This window comes from Anomalospiza imberbis, chromosome 4, assembly GCF_031753505.1.
Source record: "Anomalospiza imberbis isolate Cuckoo-Finch-1a 21T00152 chromosome 4, ASM3175350v1, whole genome shotgun sequence".
Classification (NCBI taxonomy): domain Eukaryota; kingdom Metazoa; phylum Chordata; class Aves; order Passeriformes; family Viduidae; genus Anomalospiza; species Anomalospiza imberbis.
Genome location: NC_089684.1, coordinates 2,233,928 through 2,261,078, shown reverse-complemented (window position 1 = coordinate 2,261,078; position 27,151 = coordinate 2,233,928). Strand labels below are relative to the sequence as shown.

At 35.5% G+C, this 27,151-nt stretch overlaps 1 protein-coding gene across 5 annotated transcripts in view; it reads left to right on the top strand.

Annotated features, from left to right (window-relative positions):
* SGCZ (sarcoglycan zeta) overlaps positions 1-27,151 on the top strand; it is a 395,300-nt gene that overhangs the window by 324,111 nt on the left and 44,038 nt on the right. For all 5 annotated transcript variants that reach the window (XM_068186811.1, XM_068186808.1, XM_068186807.1 and 2 more), the window contains 2 exons: positions 4,322-4,409; positions 24,759-24,881. In XM_068186811.1, the coding sequence (XP_068042912.1) occupies positions 4,322-4,409; positions 24,759-24,881 (211 nt within the window). The remainder of the gene's footprint in view (positions 1-4,321; positions 4,410-24,758; positions 24,882-27,151) is intronic.

Sequence of the window (27,151 nt, the reverse complement as noted above, 5' to 3'; positions counted from 1 at the left end):
GACATATCAGTATGGTTCCCAAGTGTCAAAGTTGGTGGTATTATCACAATTATCTGTGTTCTGAGCATAATTTGGGAATATATTTAATTATACAGTATACCACCTTACCTAAAGTAAACCAATGTTTTATTAAACTAACTGGAATTAAATTGCTCCATTTAAAGTGTTTCTAATTTTAAAGGTTCATTTTGGAAAGACTTCAAAACTGAGCTAATTAGCTGGGATCACCTATTTTAATACTGTACAAAATGCATGAAATTTTTCCAAAATATGTTAAAAATAATGAACCAGCTGTGAAAAAAAAAAAAAGTTTTGCTATGATTGCGCATGCAGAATATTTTTTTGTTAAAATGATTTTATAAATTATTTTAATCTATCAGTCTTTCATATAGGTACAATTATATGCTCATCTAATTCTAAAACCAAAAGTTGATATTTATTACTGAACTGTGATTCTTACTCAAAAAACCCCAAACCAAACAAACACAAAAATTTAAAAACCAAACCTTTTTTTTCTCAAATGTTTCATTGTATTTATAACTGGATTAAAATTTCAGAAAGCTTTCTGAAAATATCCCCTAAATGAATTAGTTTGTTTTTACCTTTATGAATCCTAGCTGTAAATCTGTTTCAGATAAGAAGTAACTATTGTAACATTTTAATCTGCTTTACCTTTAATCTTGAAATTGTAATGCTTTGGGGCTTATAGAGGAGAGACAAGTAGCACAAATGAACCAAAAGAGTTAAGTTCAGGTGGGGCTGGACTGAAATGGGTCCCCCAGGGATGTTTGGTAGGGCCAGTAAGGGCTGGTAGAGCCCTCATGGCCCTGACAGTATCCTTCTGTAATATTTTAGTTATTAGCATATTGACATTATTCAAGCTCTATGTAAGAATGTTCTTACATTGTTGGGTTTTGTTATCTACAGTACAGTTTTTGAAATGGCATCACAAATCATTGTAAACTGAAGTTTGCACCAGGAGAGTAACAGGTCTGGTCATGGAGAGAGAAAATTATCCAGTGTTTTTATGCTTTAGAAATGTTTGTATTCCTATGTGTGATATTCATTGCACTTTATGCTCATCAGTGATTCCACGTATTTCAGCTAAGTCTACTCTGAATGTCTCGCTCCTCTGAGTAGACTATTTTTGAATTCCATGAACCTCTGTCTTTAGGCACTTCCTGCATAAAATAAAGTGCAGGTAAACAATGTAATTGTTTACAATTACAATGTAATTGTAAACATTACAACATCATTACAAGATGAAATGCTGGACTGCTTAAAATGATAGAAGTTTTGCCACTGTGTTTTCTTTGGTCCAGCATTTAAACTTGCTACTCCGTGTTTGTCATCCAGAAAATGAGGAATATAGATTTAAGTTCTTAACTTCTTCAGCCCTCTTTTTATTTTTTATATAAGACAAGAAAAGAAGAAGAAAGAAGGCCTGGCTCGCCTTGTATTGTATTATCTTGTATTTCAGAATTCCTGTATTCCAGATATCCAAGGTTCTTTTTTTGAAATTAAAACCTGGGAGGCAAGTTTTAACCAGAGGTTTAGGTTAAGTATTTTTCTATGGTGAAAGGAAAGAAGCCTTCGTTCAGACTGTGATCAGTTTTTGTGAGTGTAAGTGTCCAAACCTTTCCTGAACATGCAAAAGTAGGCATGGTTGTATCCCTTGCAAAAGATAAGATTATTTTGACTGAGAAGACTTTTAACCAAAAAGTGACTACACAAAAGTGAAAAGGTCTCCCTAAAAACCTTTGGCCTTGCAGATGCCTATTAGGACAACTACCTTTCCCAGAGCAGCAGTTGCCTGGACTAATGATTTTCAAAAGACCATAAGGAAAGTGGAAATCAAATGGTGAGGAAAAGGTCCTTAAAAGCTGCTTTTGTTGCTAGAAGCTCCCGTGATTGCATCACGTGTTCATCTCAAACTAGTAGAATTGAACAAAATGTCTCACTGATAATCATATCTTTTTATCTGGAAAGATGGACAAGCCAAACAGTCACTTTCATCTGCCAGAATCTATGAAACAGAGCTAATTGGCAGGATGTTGGAGAGGTCATAGCATAGTCCAGTGAGAGATTAAATACACCTGAACTCCTTGAAATTAGCTCAGAGTCATTTAAGGCTTCCCAGGGAACTGATTATCATTTAAAGTTAATAATCATAGTGAAAACAACTGGGAAGAATGTTTCTTGTACAGGAAAACTCTGGATACAAAGGACAGGACTGTAAAGCACAGAAAACTTTAGCGAAATTATGCATCATTCAGGTAAAAATAAATCTTTATCTATGTCTCTTTGTGTAATTTCCTTCTTATTTAAAAAAAATTTAAGAACAGCAAGAACCAATATATTAAGAGATGCGTATGCGAGGTCTCTTTAACCTTTACAGGCTTAATCCAGGGATGACCAATAATGGATGTCCAGGGAAGAATCTACGAATATAACAAGTATATAATAAATTTCCAAAATATCTTCCTAACCTTTAGTCATTCCTACCTAAGGCACATCCCCAGCTGTTTCTGTCAGATGTCTTCATGCTGTTGGATAAACATATGTAAGCATACTGAGTGCTAGCAAACTGCCAGAAGCGATAAAGTACCCATGGTCTCTCTATAAACTTCAGGGAAAGAGCTGTGTGGTATCAGGTGATTTCAGGGAGAAAAGTGCCTTTCTGCAGCAGCAGTGACAATTCTACTTTTTTCCTTTTCTCATGCACTCACCCCACTCCAGTGAAAGCATGATTTGTGAGCTTGCACTTTTTTTTTAGGCTGTTTCTCTTGGTTCTCTGTTGAAGCTCTTCCCCTTTCCTGTGCATCTGTGCTTCCCCTAAAGGAGTGCATCTGGCTCCTCATTCTTCAAGAAGTAAAAATTCTTTTTTGGATTGTTTATGCTGACTTTGAACACAGGATAAGCTTACACCTATATATGCAAACATTTTTCAAAAGCTCAAACCTAGCTGGATGCTGAAAGCCATGTAGTCATCCTGCCAACTGACTTCAAAATTGTTAAGACTGTATTTAGCATAAAGTGTTCGTCTCCTTGCTGTATCAGTTTGATTCTTAATAGTACCTGTAGGGAACTAATAGCAGTGGATCGGGGCTCTCTAAGATTTCACCTTCCAGTGCTCTCATTGTTTTTTGAGAGTAACAATTCTCTTTAACTTCAAAGAAACACATATCTGTGTTTGAAAGGTTTTAGTAAGCGCAATGCAAATATACATTGTGCAGATAATAAGATAACACATGTTGTAGGTTGGGTTGGTTTAGTCAGGGATTTTATTAATGTTAGTTAGACTTGTTCCTTGTACCCCTATCTTTCCCTCACTGTGGTTTGCTCCAGGTTGTTTACTCCCGGATTTCCCACCGCACAGACCCACAGTTACCTGTCAATGTTCTCACTCCTCCCGGGGTTTCTCCTTACATGGTTCTGTCAATCAGGGGGTGTCACTCCTTGTTGAGGTGTCAACCTTGTAACCACTCCCTGCTTTGTCCCAGAAAATTCTGTGTCAATCACCCCATCTTTGCCTTTCTATTCGTCCCAAAACGCTGTATCCACCTCTGTTATGCCACCATTGGTTGTGAAACCTATCTCAGTTAACCCCAACTAGGCAAGGCAGGTTTCCACCCCTATCCGCCCACCCCCTATTTAATCAGCTGTAATCTTTTGTCCGTGTCCATTTTGCCTTGCAATGAGCTGAGGGCAATTTGCTCAGACCACGCAAGGGGGAATAAAAGTTCTCAGTTTTGCAGGCAGAGTGTCCTTCTCTCGTCCCTTCGCCTCCTCTCAGCATGAAGCTACCAAAGCTGCATTACCCACCCTGGGGCACTCCGCAACCCTGGGGTCCCCTCTCACGTGGCGGCTACAACCTCACAAGGCGGTGCCAGCCGACGCTGTAACTGCGTGAGGTCGTAACGGGCAACCGCCGCAAATACAGTATAGTGTTGGTTAGGTAGTTGGAAGAGTATAGGTTAACAGTATATGAGAAAGGCTAGTGGAACAGGTTTGCATTAAGGATTTTTGAATTGGGAATCTTGTAACATTAACAGGTAATTAAAACCCAAATTAAAGAAATTAAATTCAAATCTGATTTCTGAAGCAGGGATTGTATGCACAAAGATTTCAGGTTTAAAATAGTATTCTTGGTATTCTTTAATATAAAAATTTGACTTGTAAAATATTTAATGAAATTATTAAAAAGGGCTGTTAAACTTGACACAACTTCCGTCTCAGCATGCATGTTAATACTACGTTCTAATTTAATTTTACCTCAATTTTTTGTTCTCTCATTTATTGTCTCATACATGTTTCCCAGGATAGCCCACTGGTCTTACAGTCTGACAGAAATGTAACAGTGAATGCAAGAAATCACATGGGACAGTTAACTGGACAACTGACAATAGGTAAGTGTTCTTTATTGACTGTTATGTTTATCACTTTAGCTTTATTGATAGGTTGCATTTATTACTCTCACATATAAAATATTACTGAAAAGTCAGGGAAAAAAATCTCATCTTCATACTCAAAAACCATTGCATACAATGGATCATAAGAGCATGATTCAGCATTAGCTCAAGGAAGAAAAACTAGCTAAATATAGCTAAAATGAAAATAGCTTAATGGAAAATTATTATTTTTATTATTATTATTTTTGAGACCATTGTAACAAAACTAAATGAAAAAGCCTCAGCAAAATATGTTTTAACGACACTTTCAGCTGGAAAATAACCATCATTTTCTTACACTTTCTGTCAGTCTTCCACTGTTTCAGTGGCAATTGCTTTGGCCCTGTCACTTTTGTAAGGCATTTGTATCAGCACATATTCAAAATAGTTGGAGTAACAGAATGTTAAAAATCGGGGAAAAAAATAAAAAGCAAAAAACAAAATGCTTTCCTAGCCACTACAAAATTTAAATGAAAAGCTAACATACTGCCAGTCACTCATTAAAACATATTTTACAAAGTATAAAATATAGCAGTTCCAAATGAAATGGATATAAAAGAATCCTCTACTTATCTGTTTCACTTACCATTTATTTCCCCATTTTATGAAATTGATTGTGTTATACTTTTAGTACGAATCATACTTTTTTGTTAATAACTATGAAGTAATATTTTTATATTTTCTGAACTAGAAGAGTACTGATATTTATTTTTAAGAATATTGGTCAAAAACTCACTAAAAAGTGATGTACTAGTTTTGTTACAAAACAATGTATATTGACTGGTGTGAGTTTGCGGGCCCCAAGTTGGGCAACTCCCTGGGGGCTCCCCTGGCAGGGGAGACCCTCCTGGAGCAGTTCTGCGTCAGGAACAAGAGATGCATTGGACTTTTTCGGTCTTCAGCTTCTGTTTATTGTTATCTTATCAAAACTTCAGCACACTGTCTGCACCAGACTCTGCATGCATGAAAAACAGCACAAAAATGGCTAACGACCTCATGTTACAAGGCCTTTTAAGTCTAATCAAAAACTAAACTACCCAATTAAGAAGTGACACCTAGATTATTTCTCTTTCTAACCCAATAACCTACACCTAAGGACCTGCAATGCAGATTTTTCTACCCAATTACAAAATATCACCTAAACCCAAGAAGAAAGAGGAAGAAGAAGGGAACTCAAGACAACACCCTATATCCTCCGTCTTGAACCCATCTATAACATACTAAAAATCCTAAAACTTAAATTTCTCACCCATGTGATGTACTACACTACAATCTACAATCTCTACAATCTATTTCACACTTTTGTGGTTTCTAGTTTAGCTTGAGGCTTTAGAAGTTTTCTCTGTGAATGAGGGTCAAAGTCAGTGCTCTCCTGGGGGTCAGGACACCCCAGAGCAGACAGAGAAATATTCCCAGTGCCCTGGGTTTCCACAGACTGGGAATGGGATAAAAAATATAGCATACATTTGTAAGACCTTAGTATATAAAATTCAAGGAGACATCCCTTAGACATTATGTCTTTTCATTTTTTTTCATTTTACTTCTGGATTAAGATGTGTTTTGTGCATTTTTTTTTCCTCATGTGCTGAGGTTATGCCCACAAATAGTTTTAAGTTAAACTCTAGTTGTAACCTATACTAAATTTTCATACTGACTGGAGGCAGTGGCTTCTAGTTGTAAAAATCTTTTCCAAGTGTACACAGTAACCTGCCATCTGCTCTGATTTCCCTGAACAACCACATCGAATGAGCGTGCAAAGGTAACCAGACTTGCTAGCAGGTACAGGTGAGGAAAATTAAGCTAATACCTGTTTATGGCCATATTGTACTTGCCCAGTGCAATTAAAAAATGCAGTTCTCTATCATCTGGTTACTCTATTGTTAAAACCTCTACTTCAGCTGGTAACTGCTAAAAGGTGAGTTACCCATGGCAGATATTCACATTGGCTGAAATAGATATATTATTTTTATCACTGACACTATTCTGGCTGAGTGAATCCAGGACTGAAAATGTGTGTGAGTGTATTGAGACTGACCTACTTAAAGGTATCACACTAGAGGTTAATATTCTAAAAATATGAAAGCCTGAAAAAAACATGTGTTTTTATGTTACCATCATTAGGGTGAACACCTTAAGCTTCTTGGTGTGCAGCTGGTGCCGTCTCTGGAGACTAGAAGCTTGTTAAATTGCAATATTGTATTTGCATTATTTCTTAATCTATCTTCCTCTTTGTTTCATATACGGCCTTTGTTATTTCTTATATCTATATAAAAATCTTTTTCTTTTTATTTTGGTGAATCACCTGTACAGTATTGGATGCACGTTAAAATACTCCTTATCTCTTATTAAATACTTCTTACTTAATAAAGACAGTCACAACTTCCAGTAGAATCAGTAAAACCTGGATATTCTACTATTAAGAAATCAAAGAAATTAACAGGAACCTAAAAGTAAAAATATATTATTAAGGCACTCCCTTCTAAATTTTTTTGTTGTGAAAGACAGAACAGAGACAAGTTTTTACTTTGGCCTAGGTAAAAGTATGGCCACATCTGCTGAAAAAATGGGATGGGACTTTTTTATGCAGAGTTTGATGACAAAAGAAAATAAATTTTCTCTTAGTTGTAATTATGCCCCAGAAAGACCTTGTCTTTAAAAATGCTCCCTGTCAATTCACTCGTGATGTGTGCTGAAGCAGCTGTTTGTGGCTGCCCAATGAAAGGAATAAAAATAAACAGTGAGGAAAAATGTTTTAAACAACAACAAAAAAGCAAATTATCATGTCTTGGAGGAAAGAAAGTTTCTTGTTAAAACTTTGAACTGTCATTATCTGTTCAGTCTTTAAAGAGTTGAATAATAATCATTTAAAAAAATAGACAACAAATTAATATGCATGGCAAGAGCATTCTACAAAGAAAGAAGGATGCCAGTGCATTCAGAAGGATGATAATGCACTTTTTATACATGTGATATCATTGGCATTTTATCTGCATTTCACAGGACTGGAGTGATACTACAAGCCAGCAAATAGGCTGGTCTCATCCTGTGTTTGGCAACCACATTTCTGCTCATGCCAACTAAAAATTCTTTCTGTGGTGTTTGAAACTGTGCCATGTAAGATTAAGACAGGATTAAGAGCATATAATTAGAACTGTAATGGGAAGATGGATCGTGTAAAAAAGTGTCATTGTTATTGGGCTGGGAGGAAGAAGGCTCTATGTTCACTCAGGGAGATGGAAAAAAAATCCAGTGAATCTCTTAATGGGTATTCAGTTCTGTAAGTGACAAAATATGTCATTAAAGTGCATGATTAAGACATCTTGAGAAACATCCTAACCCAAGAGGAGTGAAGAAAAAGTATATTAAATAATTTTTTTAAAAAGTAACTAAGTATATTGGATGATTGAGGAGTTGCACATTTAAATAGTATAAATTCAAGTTATGCTTCAGGCCATACAAGACCAAGGGTACACCCATTATTGCAGTACAGTATTTTTCATACTGGCACCAAAATCTGTAGAGAGAGAAAGTCACAGCTGTAGCAATTCTTTCCGTTGGGATCTGTACCAACTGAGCAAGAAACATTGGTTTGTACTCCAGTCTATTCATGGCATATGGTCTGGAAACTGCCAAGTTTGTGTCTGGATCTCCAAGAGGACTCCACAGCCTTCAGTTTTTAGACATGCCATTTAAGACCAATGGAGCAGGTGTAGCACAGACGTGAATTGTTTGTACAAAATAAAGATGAAAAGATGACAATCCATTGAATTTTTCTGGATAAGTTGTCAGATCTCTCCCCTCGAAACCCTTACTTACTAATACTTCTGCATTGTGCATTTCACAGAATTACCTTTACACAAGCTTTTTTCTCTGTTTAATCAATGTTTGCACAGTCTATATGGAAATTATTCTTTTTTTCTAGCAATCTTAGAAATGCACGCTAGTTGCTCACCTTGAGCCACAAGTCTTTTGTCTTCATGCTGTCTGCCCATATCTTAGATATCTCTGCCTGCTTTTGAGTGGAGTACGTTAGGCTTGCAAGCACTAAAAAAATGTAATGTGACATTTGCAACTGAAACACACATTTGTAATTAATGTAAATCCATCCTCAGGTTGGATTATTATTTCAGCTTTTTTTTTTTTTTTTGGTAAGAGGTATTTTTTTCTTACTTTTTTTCCTTACTGCAATAATTGTTTCTGGCAGGTATTTATGCTACTGTTTGACCCTCTTCTATTCATAAAGAACTCTAGGGATATCTGAAATATGCAAAAAAAAAAAAAATTTAATTTCTGCTAAGCTTTGAGCCCTCAGACAGAATCATAACTCTCAAAGACATCCAGACCTGTACAAGTCACAGCTTTGGAGAGCTCCTTAACCTGTCTCTCTAGTCACTGAGATCCCCAGAGCCATGCAAATTCAGAAAAAATATTTGAATACCAAAGTTATATCACATTCTTGCAGCTACTTTTTGAAAATAGCAGGCAGATGTATGATTTTCAATTACAGCACTGCTAAAGACTGATAACACTGCTAAAAGATATACTCAAACAACTTGTCAAACTTGGAGATCCTTTGCATACGTTTACCACAAAACTTGTCTTGTATATTCTGAGATCTTTTTCTTTAAAATTTGCTTGCTTCCTTGTGGTGTTCCATTAAGAGTACCTGGTTTATTGTGCAGAAACTGTTGGACATTAGAAACTGCAGCTATGTAACTTTGTGGGAGTGGGAGTCTCCTTCATCATCCATACCTATATCATATATGGCAGTTTCCTATGCTTATATCAAGTGATACCTTAACAGGTTACAACAGGACCTTCTTCTGAGGTCCTCAAAGTAACTCATCACTTCAATGCCACTTCTGATGTTCCCTTTGAAACATTTAGATACCAATGAAGATATGAAGCAAGATACAATATTTCAAGTATTGTTGCTTTTAGAATTATCTGTAGGAGTAACAAAATGTTATAATATATTCTTACTTTATGGGGTATTAACAATAATAATAAGGTACATGTACAAATATGTGTATACATGTTGCTCTAAGTCTTTGGTATTATTATTATTTACTTAAGATTTTTATGAACTTGAACTAAGTATCCATTAATAACATCCTTAATGAGACAAGAAAAGTTTCTTGTTTACATGCACCGTAGACTCAAATGTAAGGTCTTTTCTCTGAAGTATTGCAAGAGGGTGGTTTTAGAATTATAATAAGCATACACCCTTTCCTCACTGTTGGAAAAGGGAGAAAATGGCCTCAGCTCTTCTCTTATCTGCACAATTGTTCTTGTATCATCTGTAGCAGGGTGTTGGGAGGGAAGGGATGAGTTGGTTCACAATCCCTCATCAGTTTCTGCCCTTCAACTGGGCAAACATGGATTGGAACTCATCAGGAATATGTGAAAGAAAGCTCCTTCTGCTTACAAAGAGGTTTGCCTACCTGTCATTCCAAACTACAGTGAATTTCCAAAATCTGAAATACGTTAAACATTCTGCTAGTCTAATTTCCATATTAACACAATTGCTCTTGTAACCACTATGGTACAGTAGGGTAATTATTATTGCTAAGAAGATATGGCAAAACAAAGCCAGATAAATGAGTTATCCATTTCTCAGCATTCTCTCACTTTCTATTCCTTAACTGAAGTACAGACTGAATAAGCAGAAATTTTGGTCCCTAATACCATTTTCATGTATGCAAATGAGAAATGTAGACAATTCATTTTACCATACCTAGATGAATTAGTAGTCCAGTTTTTGCAGTTATATACAAAGAGGAGAATTTCACATTGAAATTCAGACTGAATATGTAATAGCTTAAAATCTTCTTTTGGGACATTTTTTTATTTATCAAGTTATTCTCATTGTAGCAAAGGTTTTCAACTTATAGTTACTTCACTTCCTCTTAAGTTTCTAATACAAAAATAAATGAACACAGAGTCCTTAATTTCTGGGCTAAATTACTTGCATTGCTTATATATTTTCAGATTTTTTTTTTTAATTTTCTGTTGACAATCACTTGGTTGATGTTTTCCCTGTTACCTTTAGACTAGGCAGTTGTCATTCAGAAAATATTTGGATAATTTACACAACAAAATCTTATACATTCTGAGTGTACTGATTTTAAAGTATAATATTTCTTTAACTTTTATAGCCAGTTAAGCACTCTTCCCAAATGTAGGAATATAAACAATTTATCAGGAAGTGAAAATACAACTCCTGTGCTAGTTTGTGGTACAAATCCACTGTCAGATCCTTTAAATGGAGGTAAATGGGAGATAGCTTGCTCTTTTTTATACAGGTTAGTTTACCTTGTACTTAACTGCAGGGTTAAAGGATTTCTTTCAGCTTCAGGACTTACTGCAGAAGGAATGATGGAGCAGTGCCTGGAAGGCCATATGGCTTTATGTCTCCTCCTGGCAAAGCACGTGAGATGAGCCAAGAGGCAGTCAGAAAGTGAGCCATGTTGCTCATAACAGTTGAAATGTCCAGCTGGAATCTGAGTCTCATCCCTCCTCATAATTTACAGTGCAACGTAATGTTGCCTCCCTTTCTGTCTGTCTAGTCCATGGAAAAGTCTTTTTACAAACCATCTGTGCTGTAACAGGTTTTGTGATAGGAGTTCACTTAATATATACTCTTAATGACTTTGGCTAAACTATCATGATAATCTACTCCCATTAATTAATTATCCTGAAGTGCAGTGTTAGGAGAAGGTGAAGATCTCTGAAAACTGGTCCAAACTTTGACCTATTTGCCAGCACTTTGATGAGTCTGCCAAATTAATCCTGGAAAAATTAACATCATAATTTATTTGAGATTCATCTATATTTCTCTTGCAATTCTCTGTTTAAGTAATTTACAAATAATAGAAAGCATTGAGGTTAGTTTGTTTTGATTCAGTATCAAGAGGCAGACAACTCCTTTCTAATTTGTGTTTCTATTTCACTTGTAAATTAGTTGCATCATTTTCTGTGTTAATCTTCATATGTGCATTTGAAATTAGTTATGGCAAATATGCCCTTGTGACAAGCCCTTGCATTAAATGGATTCAAAAATAATACTTTTTTACACATCCATTACACAATTGACTCATAAAACTATTAAATATACTACATCAACCATTTTCTAGCCAGTTAGTGCTTTGTTAACAAGATCTCTTTGAAAGAGATGTATTACACAGTACTTCTGATTGCATTTGATAAATTAGGTATATTTTCAGTTTTTAAGCAATATCTTTCATACATTATGAGCTTATTATATGTTATGTGCAGACATAACACTACATTGCTGTTTAATGTTTGAAATACTATATGGTGTAAAATATATCTTAAGTTTCCCTCACTGCCACACGAATTGCTACATGAAAACTGTGCTGTAAAAATAGAGTAGTAAGATATCTGCCAGTTATTAGGACCAAGTAGTAATTCTTTCTTGTAGGTATTGCCATTATTTAGCCTGATACCTCCTTCCTAAAATACAAGAGCTTATCACATCAGTTGAGATGTAAAGAATTTAAAATTCTTTATGAATAAATACAACTGCAAGCAGCAGTAGGACAGTAATGAATTCTATGCAATTTCAGCATGGTTATTTCAGGGGAGAGAGAGTGCTTATACATTGTTGGTATTAAACAGCTAATCCAAAATGTCTATGCAGTGGATATGATGCTTTGCCTTAAGTTTTACCATCCTCAGTAGTTACTGTGTTATACATAATCTTCTTTGAATCTTAAAATTAATAACTTCAGTACTTCCAGAGCTGAGGTCTTAGGACCTCTTCCTGTTCCCCTTAGTTCTGCATTCAGTATATTTTCTTTCTTCTTTCTACCTTCTTCAGACTCTAAAAGTTTTTGTCATTTGAGTCTTGATCCAACTTTTCTTCTTTTTTTCTTTTCCTCAGTCTGAGCTCAGGAAGACTATTTCTACCTCGGATACAAGGTACAGCTCATGTTAGTTCTTATCTGAAGTTGTATTGATCTAACGTGGAAAGCATCTTTTCTGTCCGTAACTGACAGACAAAAAGAAAAGCATACTTTGTACTTTTATAAATAATCTGATATTTTTCTTTTTGTACCATAGACAAAATACATGCAGCTTATTTTCTTTCCTTGTTTGTCCATGATCTTAATTTGGAGGGAATTTTAAGGTCCAGTATCTTATTTTTGATGTGGTGCTGGCAGGAACACCTGGCATGCTAAGGACTGGTGAGGTGCTGGCTTCCTGCAGGGGAGTCTTCTAAAAGAAGCCAACACAAGCCTCTTTTTCTCAGGAAAGCACAATGGTCTGTACTCACTGTCACTTTAGAGGTGATATGAAAATGATGAAAGGGAGCACTAAATCAGTGTTTTCCAGGTAGGGATTATGGAGGGGGAGCAGGAGTACAGCACTGACTGTGCAGAGAGGTGTCCAATCCGCTTGGTATGAGCCTCAGCTCGTTGCCTTAGTATTTCATCTCAATGCTGTCTTTGACCCCGGACCATCTGTAGTGAGCCTGGACATATACTGAAGTAGATTTTAATTATCAATAGCTATTTGGCAGTGGTACTGCAAACCTCTGCTTACTTTGGTGCTTTATAGGCTTTTTATTTTACCTTATTGTATTTTAAATACAAGTCTGGACCTTTCCCTGTTTCTAGAAAATTGGCACTGAAAAATGGGAGGAAAAAGGTACTCTGTTGTAATTCTCAAATATTTTATCCTCTTCCTATCCCACCCAACCTGACTCCATAACAAATCAGAGGACCTGGAACTATGAGCAGTTGATTGATTTAACTGTAGAAGTAGAGTCTGAGTGGGAAGAGGTAATTAGTGCTTTCATGGTGGTGCAGAAGTGTTAGTGTTTAAACATTAATCCATTGCCATCTGTCCTGCTGCTGTTACCCACATGCTGCTGGCCATTACAGAGAGCGTAACTACTGCCCAAATGTTCAGAGCAGGGAAGGACTAGGGGTTTCCTTTTGTAGGAGAGACATCCCAAGAGTCAAAGAAATGGGGTTATTTAAGAGGTATAGGAGTGGATTTGAAGGATGCAGCATACATCTTCCAAAAGTGGTTCTAATTCTTTGTCTTTAGCTTTATCTGAGGCTAATATTTCATTTAACTTCAAAAACAGCTGCTGTGCATGCGTTGTGACATTCACAAAGCTGCTGCTGGGTGCTAAGCATTATTAAATTACCTACAACATCTGGACCTGACAGGACATTAAGATTTTATTTTTACCCCTTTTTTCCCCTGATGTTCAGACAGCTCACTAATATTGTCAGGAATATATTATTCTAAGGGGTGAAGGACAAAATAGAGGCAAAAAATGAGAAGCTTATTTTAAGTTAATTAAATACAAAGACCTAATTTAAAAGAAAGAGAAGAACAGTGAGATCTTTCTGGTGTTCTTTATTTCATATTTGTAGAGACTTGAAGGTAGAAATTCAACAGCCTGCTGATCTTGTTAAAGGTTTTGAAATAACAGCAAAGAGATTTTTCAAACATAGGTATGAGAAGTAATTTGATTGTAGACTTAGATTCTTTCTTCAGCAAAGTCATCTTTAAAAAGTCTGAGTTCTATCAGTTTTATTATGGAAGCATCTATGGGTGTGGTGTTATATTTTAGTTAAATGTTATGCTCTGTCTCACCCCTGGAAAATGTATGGTTTATTCCAAGCCTGTGATCCTCCCCTGAAGTATCATGTGTCTGTAATTCCATTGTCCCAAATATTGTTCCGTGCCCTCTTTGAATCTCCCTGTTAAGTGTGCCGGGGGATGAGACTCGCTCTCTCTTGGCCGGCTTTCCTGGCTGGTGCCCGCTCAGCCCCTCTCTCCCCTCCCCTTTCCCCCCCTCTCCCTCAGAAGCCACGCTGCCTCCCGGGGGTAGGACCCCCAATAAACCCTCATCTAATGAGCACCCTCAGAAGCCGTGAGGAGTCTCCTTGCGTGCCTGCTGCTACCAGCCAACTTACAGCCTAGTGGGGCCCTCCCAGGGACACCCCCAAAACGCACCTCTACATATGGGAAATTAGCCTGTTTCTATTTGTGAAAGAGATTCTTGCAAGTGAACAGTCAGGCTTAGAAACATTTGTGTTTGCCCATGAAAATTATTTGTCCATACAACTTGCGGTGGTTCCCAATTACGATCTCAAGCAGTAAAAGTGCCGGCTGGTGCTGCCTTTTGAGGTTGTAGCCGCCACGTGAGCCCCACTCCAGGGTTGTGGAGTGCCCCGGGGTGGGTAAGCAGCTTTGGTAGCTTCATGCTGAGAGGAAGCGAAGGGACGAGAGAAGGACAATCTGCATGTGAGCCTGAGAACTTTTATTCCCCCATGCATGGTCTGAGAGAATCACCCTCGGCGCAATGCAAGGCAAAATGGTCACGGACAAAAGATTACAGCAGATTAAATAGCGGGTGGGTGGATGTTGTAGGTTGGGTTGGTTTAGTTAGGGATTTTTATAAATGCTGGTTAGGTTGGTTCTCTGTACCCCACATTCCTCTCACGATGGTTTGCCCCAAGCTGTGTACCACGGGAGCTCTGACATGTCAATCTTGTAACCACTCCCTGCTTCTTCACAGAAAGTTCTGTGTCAATCACCCCACCTTTGCAATCCCATTTGTCCCAGAACGCTGTACCCACCTCTGTTATGTTCCCATAGGTTGTAATGTTCTATGTCACTCCTCTGTTGTCTGTCCCCCGTTGGGCAAGGGGGTTTTCCACCCCTGTCCGCCCGCCCCCTATTTAACCCAATGCTTTCTTTGTCCCGGTGCCATTTTGCCTTGCACCGGGCTGGGAACGGTTGCTCCGAGCACCGCTGTGACCACGCAGGAAATAAAAGTTCTCAGGCTTGCCGGCAAAGTGACCCTCTCTCGTCCCTTCGTTTCTTCTCAGCGTGAAGCTACCAAGGCTGCATACCCACACCGGAGCGCTCGGCACTAGCAGGAAGGCAAACGCCATAGCCCTGGAGCTCCCGTCCACGTGGCAGCCATGGTCCCTGCAAAGGCAGCTCTAGCCGGGCTTTCCAGCTGCTTGAGGCTGTAGCGGGTAAAAGCCACAGGCAGACAGGGGTGGGTGGAAACCTGTCTCGCCCTATGGGGTTAACTCGAGGTAGGGTTTTACAACCAATGGTGACATAAGAGAGGTGGATACAGCGTTTTGGGACAAATAGAAAGGCAAAGGTGGGGTGATTGACACAGAACTTTCTGTGAAGAAGCAGGGAGTGGTTACAAGGTTGACACCCCAACAAGGAGTGACAACCCCTGATTGACAGAAGCATGTAAGGAGAAACCCTGGGAGGAGTGAGAACATTGACAGGTAACTGTGGGTCTGTGCGGTGGGAAATCCTGGAGTAAACAACCTGGAGCAAACCGCTGTGAGGGAAAATAGGGGTACAAAGAACATACCTACCTAACATTAATAAAATCCCTGACTAAACCAACCCAACCTACAACACATATGAGATTGTGAACCTCTTAGATAGCAAGTTCTGGTTTATATCAATTAGATGACTAGTATTAAAAAATAAATTAAAATATTCCATTTTATGGAATTTCCCCTCACATATCTTTAGACTATTAGAAATTCCATCTCAGTGTTATGTTGCAATTAATATTGTTTTCTAAAAACATCAATATTGAAGTTTAATTTCTATTTATTGCACTGCTCCAAATCCCATAAAAATATAGTTCCAAAACCAACTTTAATGTAACACTGTAACTTTAATAATATGTTGGAAAATAGCTATTAATAACCACAGCTAGAACACTATGGCATTTTTGTGTTTATTTATAAACGAAAATTTTTATTTGCCTTTTTTTTACCTCCATTAGGATCAAGTTTTAATTTCCATATTATACCAATACTAGACATATTTAATTGTGCCATTTGTAGATGGGTAGAGCTGTCTTGATGTAATTTGTCTCAAGCATACATACAACACATACAACATTGTTAAATATATATTTATTATGGATTTAAAAAAAAATAATACATAAATATATCTCTGAAAATAACTTATTTCTCCTTAGGCTATTCTTAGACTGATAAATATTGTAGTTGTAACTGAATTATGAACAGATGGCATTGAATTAATGATTAGCTGAATATTTTTAAACTTGACTAGATTTCTTCCTGTGAAGAAAAGCATTCCATAAATCTGAAATTAATTAGTCACTGGGAATAGTTATCATTCACTGAATCGCTAACATGTCTTAGAGATCAAATTAATATAGAGTGAGCATTTTTTTCCAAATCAAAATTAAGGACTACCTTGCCTTTGAAATAAGTTATTACAACATTAGGGTTCCAAAACTTCATGATTTTGCTTTTGTGTTATTCTGCACAGGTATTTTGGTTGCAGAAGTTGTTTTGTTGCTCTTTTATCATATATGTTACCAAAGCATCTGGACTTGTTATGACCTGAAAATTTTCACACACTTAAAGATTTCTACCCATTTTGTTTCTGGTGCAGAATAAAAAGCCAGGTGCTAATTTAGCACATTTATTTTTCCCTCATTGAGTGATTCTGGTTGGCTTGCCATTCTTCTGATGTGAAAGCTTTCAGCTAGTCTAGACAAAAACTGCACCTATGCTGCAGGTCTTGTCTCTGAATTTGAACATCCATCTGCATCTAGTTTGTATTTCTTTCCAGATACAAGATCGTACACTCTTTTAAGGACACATTAGATTTCCCAAGGGTATCAGTGTAGCTTCCATGAGTGGGGTATTTCAAAGGTAGACAATCTGGCAGTGGTTCAAATCACAAAGACACAGAATTTCAGTGTCAGCAGGGCAACTGGCTGAGGTAGATGTCTCCATCGGTGAATTGAATTGCATCTTATGTCTAACAAGTCAACAATGAACTCCACTGAGAACATTAATCAAAAGAGACACTTCCAGAAACTAAGAGACCAAATATGCTTTTATCCTGCTTCTACAGCTTTCTGGCTCTTGTCCCACTGTCAAGGGCAAGGAGACAAGTAATTTCCTAAATGGATAATGCAGAAATCCTAAGAGCTGGGTTAAGCCCTCATCGTCTTGTGCCGTCATCATAGCGGATGCTAGTTGCTCAGAAATCTACAAATGCATTTCACTGCAAAGTAGCAGAAGGGCTTAAAATTATTCTTTTCTGTTAATCTGGCTATATTTTTTCTCTTGTTTTACTACCCAGTAGTACCCGGTGGTGGCCTTTTTGTGGATGAGTCATGTGTGTCTTTTGGTATTTTTTACATTCTTTCATTAAATCTTTCTCAGAGAAAGTGTGATTATATAAATGCTAAGACCTTTTGCATAGATAGCTTCAGGATATTTGAACTCTCTAGTTAAAGCAGATAATTGGAGAAATAGTTTGTGAAAATTAGACTTTTATAGTCTTTCTTATGTAGTAGCTATCAGTATTGAATTAATATTATAAAAATGTGAAATAGGGGATTTTTTGCATTTCTTTTTCAAGAAAGTTTCTGAGTACTTTGGTAGCTTTTGTCCTTTGTTTAGGTCTTCTCTCTCCAAGTGTGATTAATTCAATTCTTTATCTCAAAAAGGTTTGATTTGCATTCAGAAACATTATAATGGTCTAATTCGCTACACTGTGAGTAATGTACAATATTTTTGAGTCACAACAGATTTTATTTAAAGTCTGTGGGAAACTGCCAAAAGCATCTGGAAGAACAATTTGTATCTTTTTAATAAAGTCAGGGGAAAAAAACGGAAGTTGGAAAGCTAGGCTCTTAATAACAAGGGTACATAAAGAATATATTGACAAGGTGGAGATAGGTCAAATGTTGGATTCCATTATTTTGGAGGTCTTTCCTACCTGAATGATTCTGTGATTCTGTGAATATGGTCAAAAATCTTTTCTAGCTTTTAATTTTTATTAATAAAACACCAAGAAATGTTCAAAATGCCTGCTGGGTAGAAAAAATTCTCAGAATAACTGTCTAATGCTTCCAGAGAATATTACCAGTAAGAAAGAGAAAACAAAAATGCTTTTTAAATCTTTACAAAGTAAGATCCATAACAGTTACTTAAAAAGGACAGAGGATAAATGAGTAAGAGGAAAGGTAAAGAACCATTTGGTTGCATGAATGTATTTCACTTCATCCAGTTTCATTTTCAGTCCAGTTACCTCAGAGTCATAAAGCAGGATGCATAAAGCCCCTTGCACTAATAGCAGGTATTTTAGACAGCATGCAGATGAGAGATTAGGCCTCCAAAGATGCAAATAACTCAAACATTGGATTTATTTTTAAGAAAAGAATAAAGCAGAGATTTAGAAATTTATGCATCAGTGAATTTTAAGTAGAATTTCTTGTAAATTGGTAGAACATTCAATAGGGAAGTCTGGCTATAATTCTGACCTAAAGGAAATATATAATGATAAACAGTAACAGGTTTAGCAAGGAATGATTTACCTTATGATCTGCAAGATGTTATATTTCCCAAGGAGAAATTCAACAGTGCTGTTTTGTCTTTGAGTTTCATCTATCTAATGAGGACATTTCATAACTCCCCTTACTATTTCTGTGTGCTCTTGCTATTTGATTTGAATGCAGTCTTCATCAAATACAGCAGGTAGTCAGGTATCTCACAATTAATTATTCTGTCTAACTCTCATTTCTCTTCAGTGGAATGTGCAGCTACTTGAAAGGACTCAGTAGTTTCATAAAACATAGTGACCAAACAGCATAATTGTTGCTCTACAGCCTAGATCAGCTAACAGAGAGAATTTAAATATTCCCAGTAATTTTGCATGGAAAAGTAGTACCCAGACTGCTTCAGTAAGCCTCAGCTTCCAAAAGGTATATATTCACCTTTGTAAGTTGTAAAAACTAATCACATCACAAAAAGCTAAAAATTACAGGGTTAAAGATAAGACTGAAAACTTGAATAATTCCCTTTGGAGTTAGTAATATTCAGGTTATATGCATCATGAGTAAGGAAAACTGCTTTCTACTCCCATTCCCATTTTGTAGTGCACAAAAAATGTTAGATTTATAAATAATACAGTTGCATGAGCTGGACTTTTAAGCTTGTCAATGAAAGCCAAATTGAAAAATGAAGCTATAAAAAGAAGTTAACATATTGTGGCTATTTAGTGATGTCACAAAGAAACATTCCTGGACAATAAAGGAAAATGTGTAGGAAAGATAATGTAATAGAAATGGTAATAAAAAATAATAAATATTTATTTATAATTTAACTTACTATTTATTTTATATTTAAAATACTTTATTTAATAATCTAATTTAAAATTTATCCATTTACAGAAACCATGCAAATTTCTTTATTATTAATATGTTTTTTATATTCTTTGCATGTTTATAACACATCTATAGTATTGTGAGAAAAACCAGTCTGATACAAAAGTTATTTTACTTGCTACTCAGTTCAAGAATCTAGATCATGTTTTGAGTAAATTAACCTTAATGAGATTATAAAAAGAGCAAAACATACATTGTGAAGTCCTACAGATAAATTTTGGTGCCTGATTTATCTTCCTGTGTCTTGCTTGCTTTCTTGGCTAAGGACCCATATAAGAAATTAAGATATTATAGCTAAAATTACAGACAATGCACATCCTTTTAACCATTACAAAAGCAAAATAAATATGTTGACTTAAAGCTCAAACAACCTTCAAGAAGCAAAGAATCACATTTTACTTTCATTCCCCCATGTGTATTGCTCATAACTGATGAAATTATGAACAGCTGCATCTGATCAGACCAAAGGTCTGCTCAGCCATGTAATCTCTGAGTCTCATGGAAATGACCATGTGTTAGGGACAGTAGGCAGAAAAGCACGGAATTTCTCTTGAGTTGTTGTGGCCTCTTTTAGAAGTAGGATGGAGAGTGTTATCTGCTGCTGCTTGTATACTACTCCCACGTACTCTTTTCATGGCTGCAGGAAGGATATATTCTATGTGTTGCAGAGGTGACAGACAATATTTCAGATGTGTTTTCCAGTGAAACTGATATACCATATCAACAGTGGACTTGACAGTGCCGGGTTAATGTTCGACTCCATGATCTTAGAGGTCTTTTACAACCATAATGTTTCTATGATTCTACAAAGTTCCTAGAAGTAAAATCTGCTTTGGAGGGCAGAACTTTTCTGTCAGATTTCATTTGAGAAAGTCCTAAGGCTGTTATATCACTAATCTTTAGTGGATATGATTTGGATGGTTCTACTCAGTTTCCTCCTATAATAACATGTGCCTTTTTCCTATGCTAATAATTTAGGTTGACAGCTGTTATTGTTCACTTCCAGGAAAGGTAACAAATGTGTGCTTTGTTTTGTCTCACCCAGCATTTGCTCTAGCTTCCCTTCTCTGAGTAGATAATAATTCAGAATAGGAAACCTTGAATATCAACTTCTAGAAACAGTAGCTTTCTGACATCTGTACAGCATGGCCACCAACTATTGAGAGTGAGCTAAGGGGTCTTTTACCTCCTACTTTCACACTTTTTAGATATAATAAAGATGGTCCCTTCCCTTCCTCAGCAAACAGAACACAGAGTATGTTCTGACTGCTGTGAACCTTTGCTTGTGTAGATGTTTTGCTCTCAGCTGAAAGTTCTCTTTTTCTTTTCCAAATTCCTCAGTGCTTCTGTTCTGTTCAGCTAGTACGAATCCTTCATTTGCACAATTGCTCTTGCATTCACTGAAAATTTTTTTAAGATCTCTGCTGGCAAAAATACCATAATAGCTAACATTCCTATGAATATTAAAAAAAATTATCTAGGTGTACACGTCTCAAAAATGGATCTTAGACCCAGATGAGTGTTGAATCTTTATAAAAAATGCTTTATCTCTTAAATCTCCAATCTCAGAAGCATCAACACATTCTCATAAAAGTAACTTTCTTTGTCATCCAGACTCTGCATAAAACTCTGCATTTAATAAGTGTTTAAATATTCAATTTTTCATTAAAGAACCAGAAAAAAGTATATTGAACATTACTATGTTTCCCATTGACAAGGATCAGTTTGTGGTAATTCCATTTGAATTCTAATCCTTATATTTAATTTAAGGTTGTTGATTTTTTATGTTTTTCTGTGTCTGAATTTTTTTGTGTACCAGGTGGACATGGAAGGTGATTGAGAAATCAGAAACAACTACTAGTGTTTGTAATCATATCTAAACCTTGTAAGACTGGAGAGTTCATATTACTATTTATTATCACAACAAATAATGGTTCTAATTATTATTTCTGAATAATAATGAAGTCCTGTAAGTAATCATTGACTTTAAAATGAAAAATGTTAGAACATGCATTCTTCATATTGTTATGATTATATTACTTAATTAGTAAGTCAAACTATCTACAAATTCAAAATAGTTTTTCTTTTGAAATTTAATCTCTATTACTGTTAATCTGGATTACAGAACCATAATTTTCTTTATTTTTACAGAAAAATTACAGCATATACTGCCCAACATTTTCATTTAATGTGTCTTCACTACAGTTAAAATGAACAATTTTAGGCTTTGTACCATTTTAAATGTAGCTGGTTTAAGGCTAGTTTCAATTATACAACTGCTGTGCACCAAGTATGTGTTATAAACCATCATTACATACCATGTATATATGACTATGATAAATATCATTTTCATCTATATACTTTAAATGAAAGGAATTTCACAGAAACATAATAATTTTTTGAGAATTATACTTCTGAATTTACAAGTAAATAGTTTTCCTGAACACAAGATGAGAAGAGTTTGTCATAAACACCTCTTTAACCCGATTAAAGCTGTTATGTAGCCAACTCCATGTCTAGTATGAAGTAGAATAGCAATATAGTAAGAAGTAGCAAAGCTAAACAGCTTTTCTGGTAGCCATGTGTTTGACAGAAATTACCTTTCCAAACAGAATTTAGAAGATAAATTTTCATACATGATTCTGTGGACTGAAGTATGCATTATTCAAGCAGTTATGATTTCCTGAAAATAGTGATGGCTCTACAAGTCTGAGATTAGAATTTTAAAATACTTCCTTTGTTCGTGCATAATATTCTAAGACTTGATGCATTGTTTTTATTAGTAGTACTATTAAAGATTCAGACATTTTATGAGACGTGTGTGTTTGTAGAGCGTTTTTGGAACACAGCAATTTGCTTTACAGCTAAGAAGCTAATGCCCTAATACATTGCAAATGCAACTTCTTGCTCCTATTTCAACTGGGAAATGAAAACGAAACGAAACAGAATTCCATTTTGATAGCACTGAGTACTCAGTAGGCAGTTTAACTTTTTGAAACCAGTTTTATAGCATTCACACCTGGTTCTATGTCAAAAAGACAGGCGTAACATGTACTATGTTTTTTAGTAATCTTTCAAGTGCCTTGAACACACTGACTACCATTTCAGCAATAAGTAAGTAATACCAAGTAATACACTATTAAGTCCTGAGTGAAACATTAAGTAAAAGACCATTTGTTTTAGTATTAAAATTTATTTACTTCCTGTAATATTTTGGACTAGCTGAATTCTAGGTGTACTTTTATACAATGTGTTTCTGAAGCAACACAAATAACATCTAAAATATATACATTCCTTAGTCAAAGTTCCAGACCATTGTTATTTAAGTAATTTTTCATGAAAACCTAAATTATCCTTAATACATCACGAGTTTTTAAAAGCTGCTATTGAAACATGGGCTGTCACTTACAGTGATATATAATGACTAAGAATGTGGCAGGTCTTTTCTCTTTTTGATTTCTGACACATTTTCTGTTAATTTCTTTTCTTTCCAGAGCTAACAACTTTGATGGGTGTAAATTAGTAACATCACAGTACTTATAATGCCACTTACTTTTAGGTGGCTCAGCTATCATCAGCTCTTAAATAAAGATGAAACTATTTAATATGAAGTTATTTGTACTTATCCTTTGGTTATCTGAACCATAAGTATGGTTGCAGGACAAGGGCATTCCCAAACATCTGCATTTGAAATCTGAAATCTGCCCCTGTTTTTATAAAGATTTTGTATTTTTTCAAAACAAAGCCAACAACCTGATCAACACATTAATAAAAAAAAAAAACTTCAGTGGGGAAGGGGAGTAGGAAAAAAATACCATTTTACACATTTAGAAATAAAGATATCTAAGTTCAACAAAATGCATCATCACAAGTATTTTGATAATTCTTTATTTTTATTTCTTTGTGAATCAAAAATAGCCAGATTTTTTTACAGTACAACCATAAGTTCATCTGGATGCAAGAGGGGTTGTTTTGATCACATAGCTGATTCTGCAAATTATGAGCTGCTAAGGCAATTCCTTTACCAAAATTCATTATCACCATTTTTATATTCTTTATTACATATTTTGATATGATGCATTTGCATATTAAATTAAAAACTTACATATTATGGAGCAGGAGTTTTTTACAAGCTTTTAAACTAGATTATTAAATTGAAATAACATATATAAATTTATTTGTCTGTAATGCTTTCCACATATTTTTTACACATATAGATTTATTCCAGGAATGCATTACAAGTCTAATTGGGGATCATAGAGAAAATTTCAGATTATTATTCCCTGAAATAATGTATCTTGCCTTATATCTTTTTGTGCCTTATGCAGTTGGTTGCTTTTCAACACCATTTTCAGAAATAATGTTTTTTTCAATTATTAATAAAAGTAAATTTTCAGAAACAGCACACAAACCATTGGAGAGTAAGAATAAGACCTGTAAATTGAAAAGCGTATTAAATTTAAAAGTCTTAATACCTGCAAAGTTTCTTCATTGCAGTTAGATCAACCCATATATCTGTCCAGTTTCAGAATTATTTTAGGATTTTTGAGCTTTGAGACATTTGGGAAAATTGTTTCATAAAATATGACATTTTGATATCTTAGTCCGTGATTTTTGTTTGTTTTGGTGTGAGTTTTTTTTTTTGATAATTCTCTAAATTTGCAGTAGAACTGAATGAAAAATATCCTTTTCTGCTGTGTTGATTTGTATGTCTTGATGGAATAGGGTCATGTGTTATCTTTATTTTTTTATTGGCAAGAAAGTGCAATTGAAACTGAACAAACCCCATAAAGCTCTGTCTGAATTGGCATTTCAAGATTTCGGTGTTTAAGTACATTCTAAATTTTAGTGTTGATTTCCATATAATGCTGAAATAGATGTTTTTCATAATTATTTCTGTAAACTATTTTAACAGTATTTTATAATGTGAATTATGTATCAGGCTTACAGAAAGCCAAATTTTTCAGTAAAGCATCATGTATTCAATATATTTTGAATATTCGATTTATGCTGATGATTAATTCTTACAAAATATCTTAGATGTAATGATCACTTGATTTCAGGAGCTGATGCTGTGGAAGCTCAGTGTAAGAGATTTGAAGTGAGGGCAAGTGACAGTGGAAGAGTATTGTTTTCTGCAGATGAAGATGAGATTGTCATTGGAGCCGACAGACTGAAAGTAACAGGTATGGTAATAATAAAGATTCTAAATGCATGTAGACATATTTTTAATACCTTTAGTAGTAATTAAACTATCAATCTACAAAATTTTAGTCCACTGGAGAAGAAAACGTCTTCTCATTATCAGTGATTGTTTGACCAAACAAAAAATACTGCGTTATTTAAATATCAATTCCTCGAAAGGTAGATTTAATTTAAACTCTGCAGGATCAACTGTGCTACAAATCACACTTACCACTGTGTTTTGGCTTTATACATTACCATTAAGTATTGTTTTGGGGTGTGTGCTATTTGTTTAGAATGCTCCTTCAAAATTATAAAAAGGTATTATATATATGGTAGCCTTTGTTCTTTTCTGTATACAAAATATCAAGTCTAACTTCCATGTGAATTAAGATTTCATGAGGCTCAGCTGAAAAACCTTGCCTTGACTTGGCTATATTAGTTTATAATGAAATAAAGTTTACTGTTATGGTTTCACCACAGCCAGCACCTAAGGCTTGCACAGCCACTCACTCACTCCTCCACCAGTGCAGGTGGGGGAGAGAACTGAAAGGGTGAAAATAAAAAAAATTAACGGGTGGAGACATAAAGACAGTTCATTAGGTAAAGCAAAAGTCACACACACAAGCAAAGCAAAACAAGGAATTAATTCACTGCTTTCCATGGGCAGTGAGGTGTTCAGCAATCTGCAGGAAAGCAGGGCCTCATCATGCGTAGCGTGGAAAAAGAGAATCATGCTGAATTCTGCTAAGGCTCAAACTTGGTCATCACACTAAATGCTGAGAAAATTAATCTAAAATATACAATTGATACCTGAGATTTCAAAGTATCTATCATAAGTAAAAAAATAAAACCACTTATAAGTTGTTTAGCAATTATAAATATTTTAGCCATTTATAAATGACACTAAGAATTAGATTCCCCGCCACTGAGAAATGCAATCGTAAGTTTTAGATGTCATGATCATTATTTTTTAATCAAACATTTGGCACCAAAAGAATTAATTTTATCCAGAGATTGTGTGATACCTTTAAGTTCTTCAGCAAACACATGAAAGGTGATGAGTTCCTGTGAGCAGCATCTATTAGACTGTGTTACTCCACATGGCATGATATGACTGATGCAACCTGGCAGGAAATCATAATGTCAAACATCAACCAGAATGTTTTTCTTTTGTTTATTTTTCTCAACCTTGTGTTTTTTATTATCATGGTGCCTTGGGGTGAATATAGGAAAGGAATTATGGAAGAAGACATAAAACAAAAGTTGAATATAAAAAAGGGAAAATAAGATGTGCTTATTTGGAGATAAATCTCTCCCATGTATTTATTTAAGGGTGGTACTACAATGAAATTATTTTCTTTTCTTCTGCAGCAATCAGTAGTGTCGCTTTGAAAATACTTTACTGTGAATGTGTCCAATAAATTATCTATTTTGGCAATTAATTTTCAAAGTATGCTTATGGGCATTTGTAAACTACCATGGCAATGTGGGACTTTTTGTATGTTATTTTTCCTCCATTCAGAAGAATGTTTTTTAATGCTCAACTTTTAAAAGCAGTCTATCAAAAGTCAGTCTAAGAAATTCTTGATTAATAAAAACTTGAAAGATAAGCTGAGAGCTTCTCATTGATTATTTTTTGTAACATTTTTATTTGTAAATTTTTATGTATGCAGCCTATTCCAAGCAGAAAGGTATAGTAGAAAGAGGGTAGTAATCCAGGTATCAATTTATTTTCCAGATAAGAAAAATATGGAATCAGAAGTAGTACTTTTTGATATAGAGACATTGCAGTTATATATTTGTATAATAAGAGTCTCTCACTTTAAAATTAGGCAATTGTCTGGCTTAGTTTAACTTCTTATCCTTCCTTACATTGCTAGTTTTGCCTTTTCTTTTAACTGCATTAGCTCTTTTCTGCTTTATTACTGAAGGAAAGAAGATAAAGGATTCAAATTTTGTGTTGTTAGGGAGCGGTGAGAATTGCAGCTATTGTCCTTGTGCACAGAGATGCCTCCTGCCACCAAGTTTAACATGTATAATGGAGCTTTGGAGGGAGGAAAAAGAAAGGCTTGATGAAGTGAATGTCTTGTTAAAGAGCTGGGGAAACAAGTGGTAACAAGAAGCTCATTTGCTGTTGGGCTGACAGGTTCCTTTCTGCACATGGTTAAACCTTTCTCCATTTTTTATATTCACCCTGCTGTTCCAAGCATCTACAGCATCCCAGGGTCGTCTTCTGTCTCTCTGCACCTACAGAGCAAGAGTATCTGTT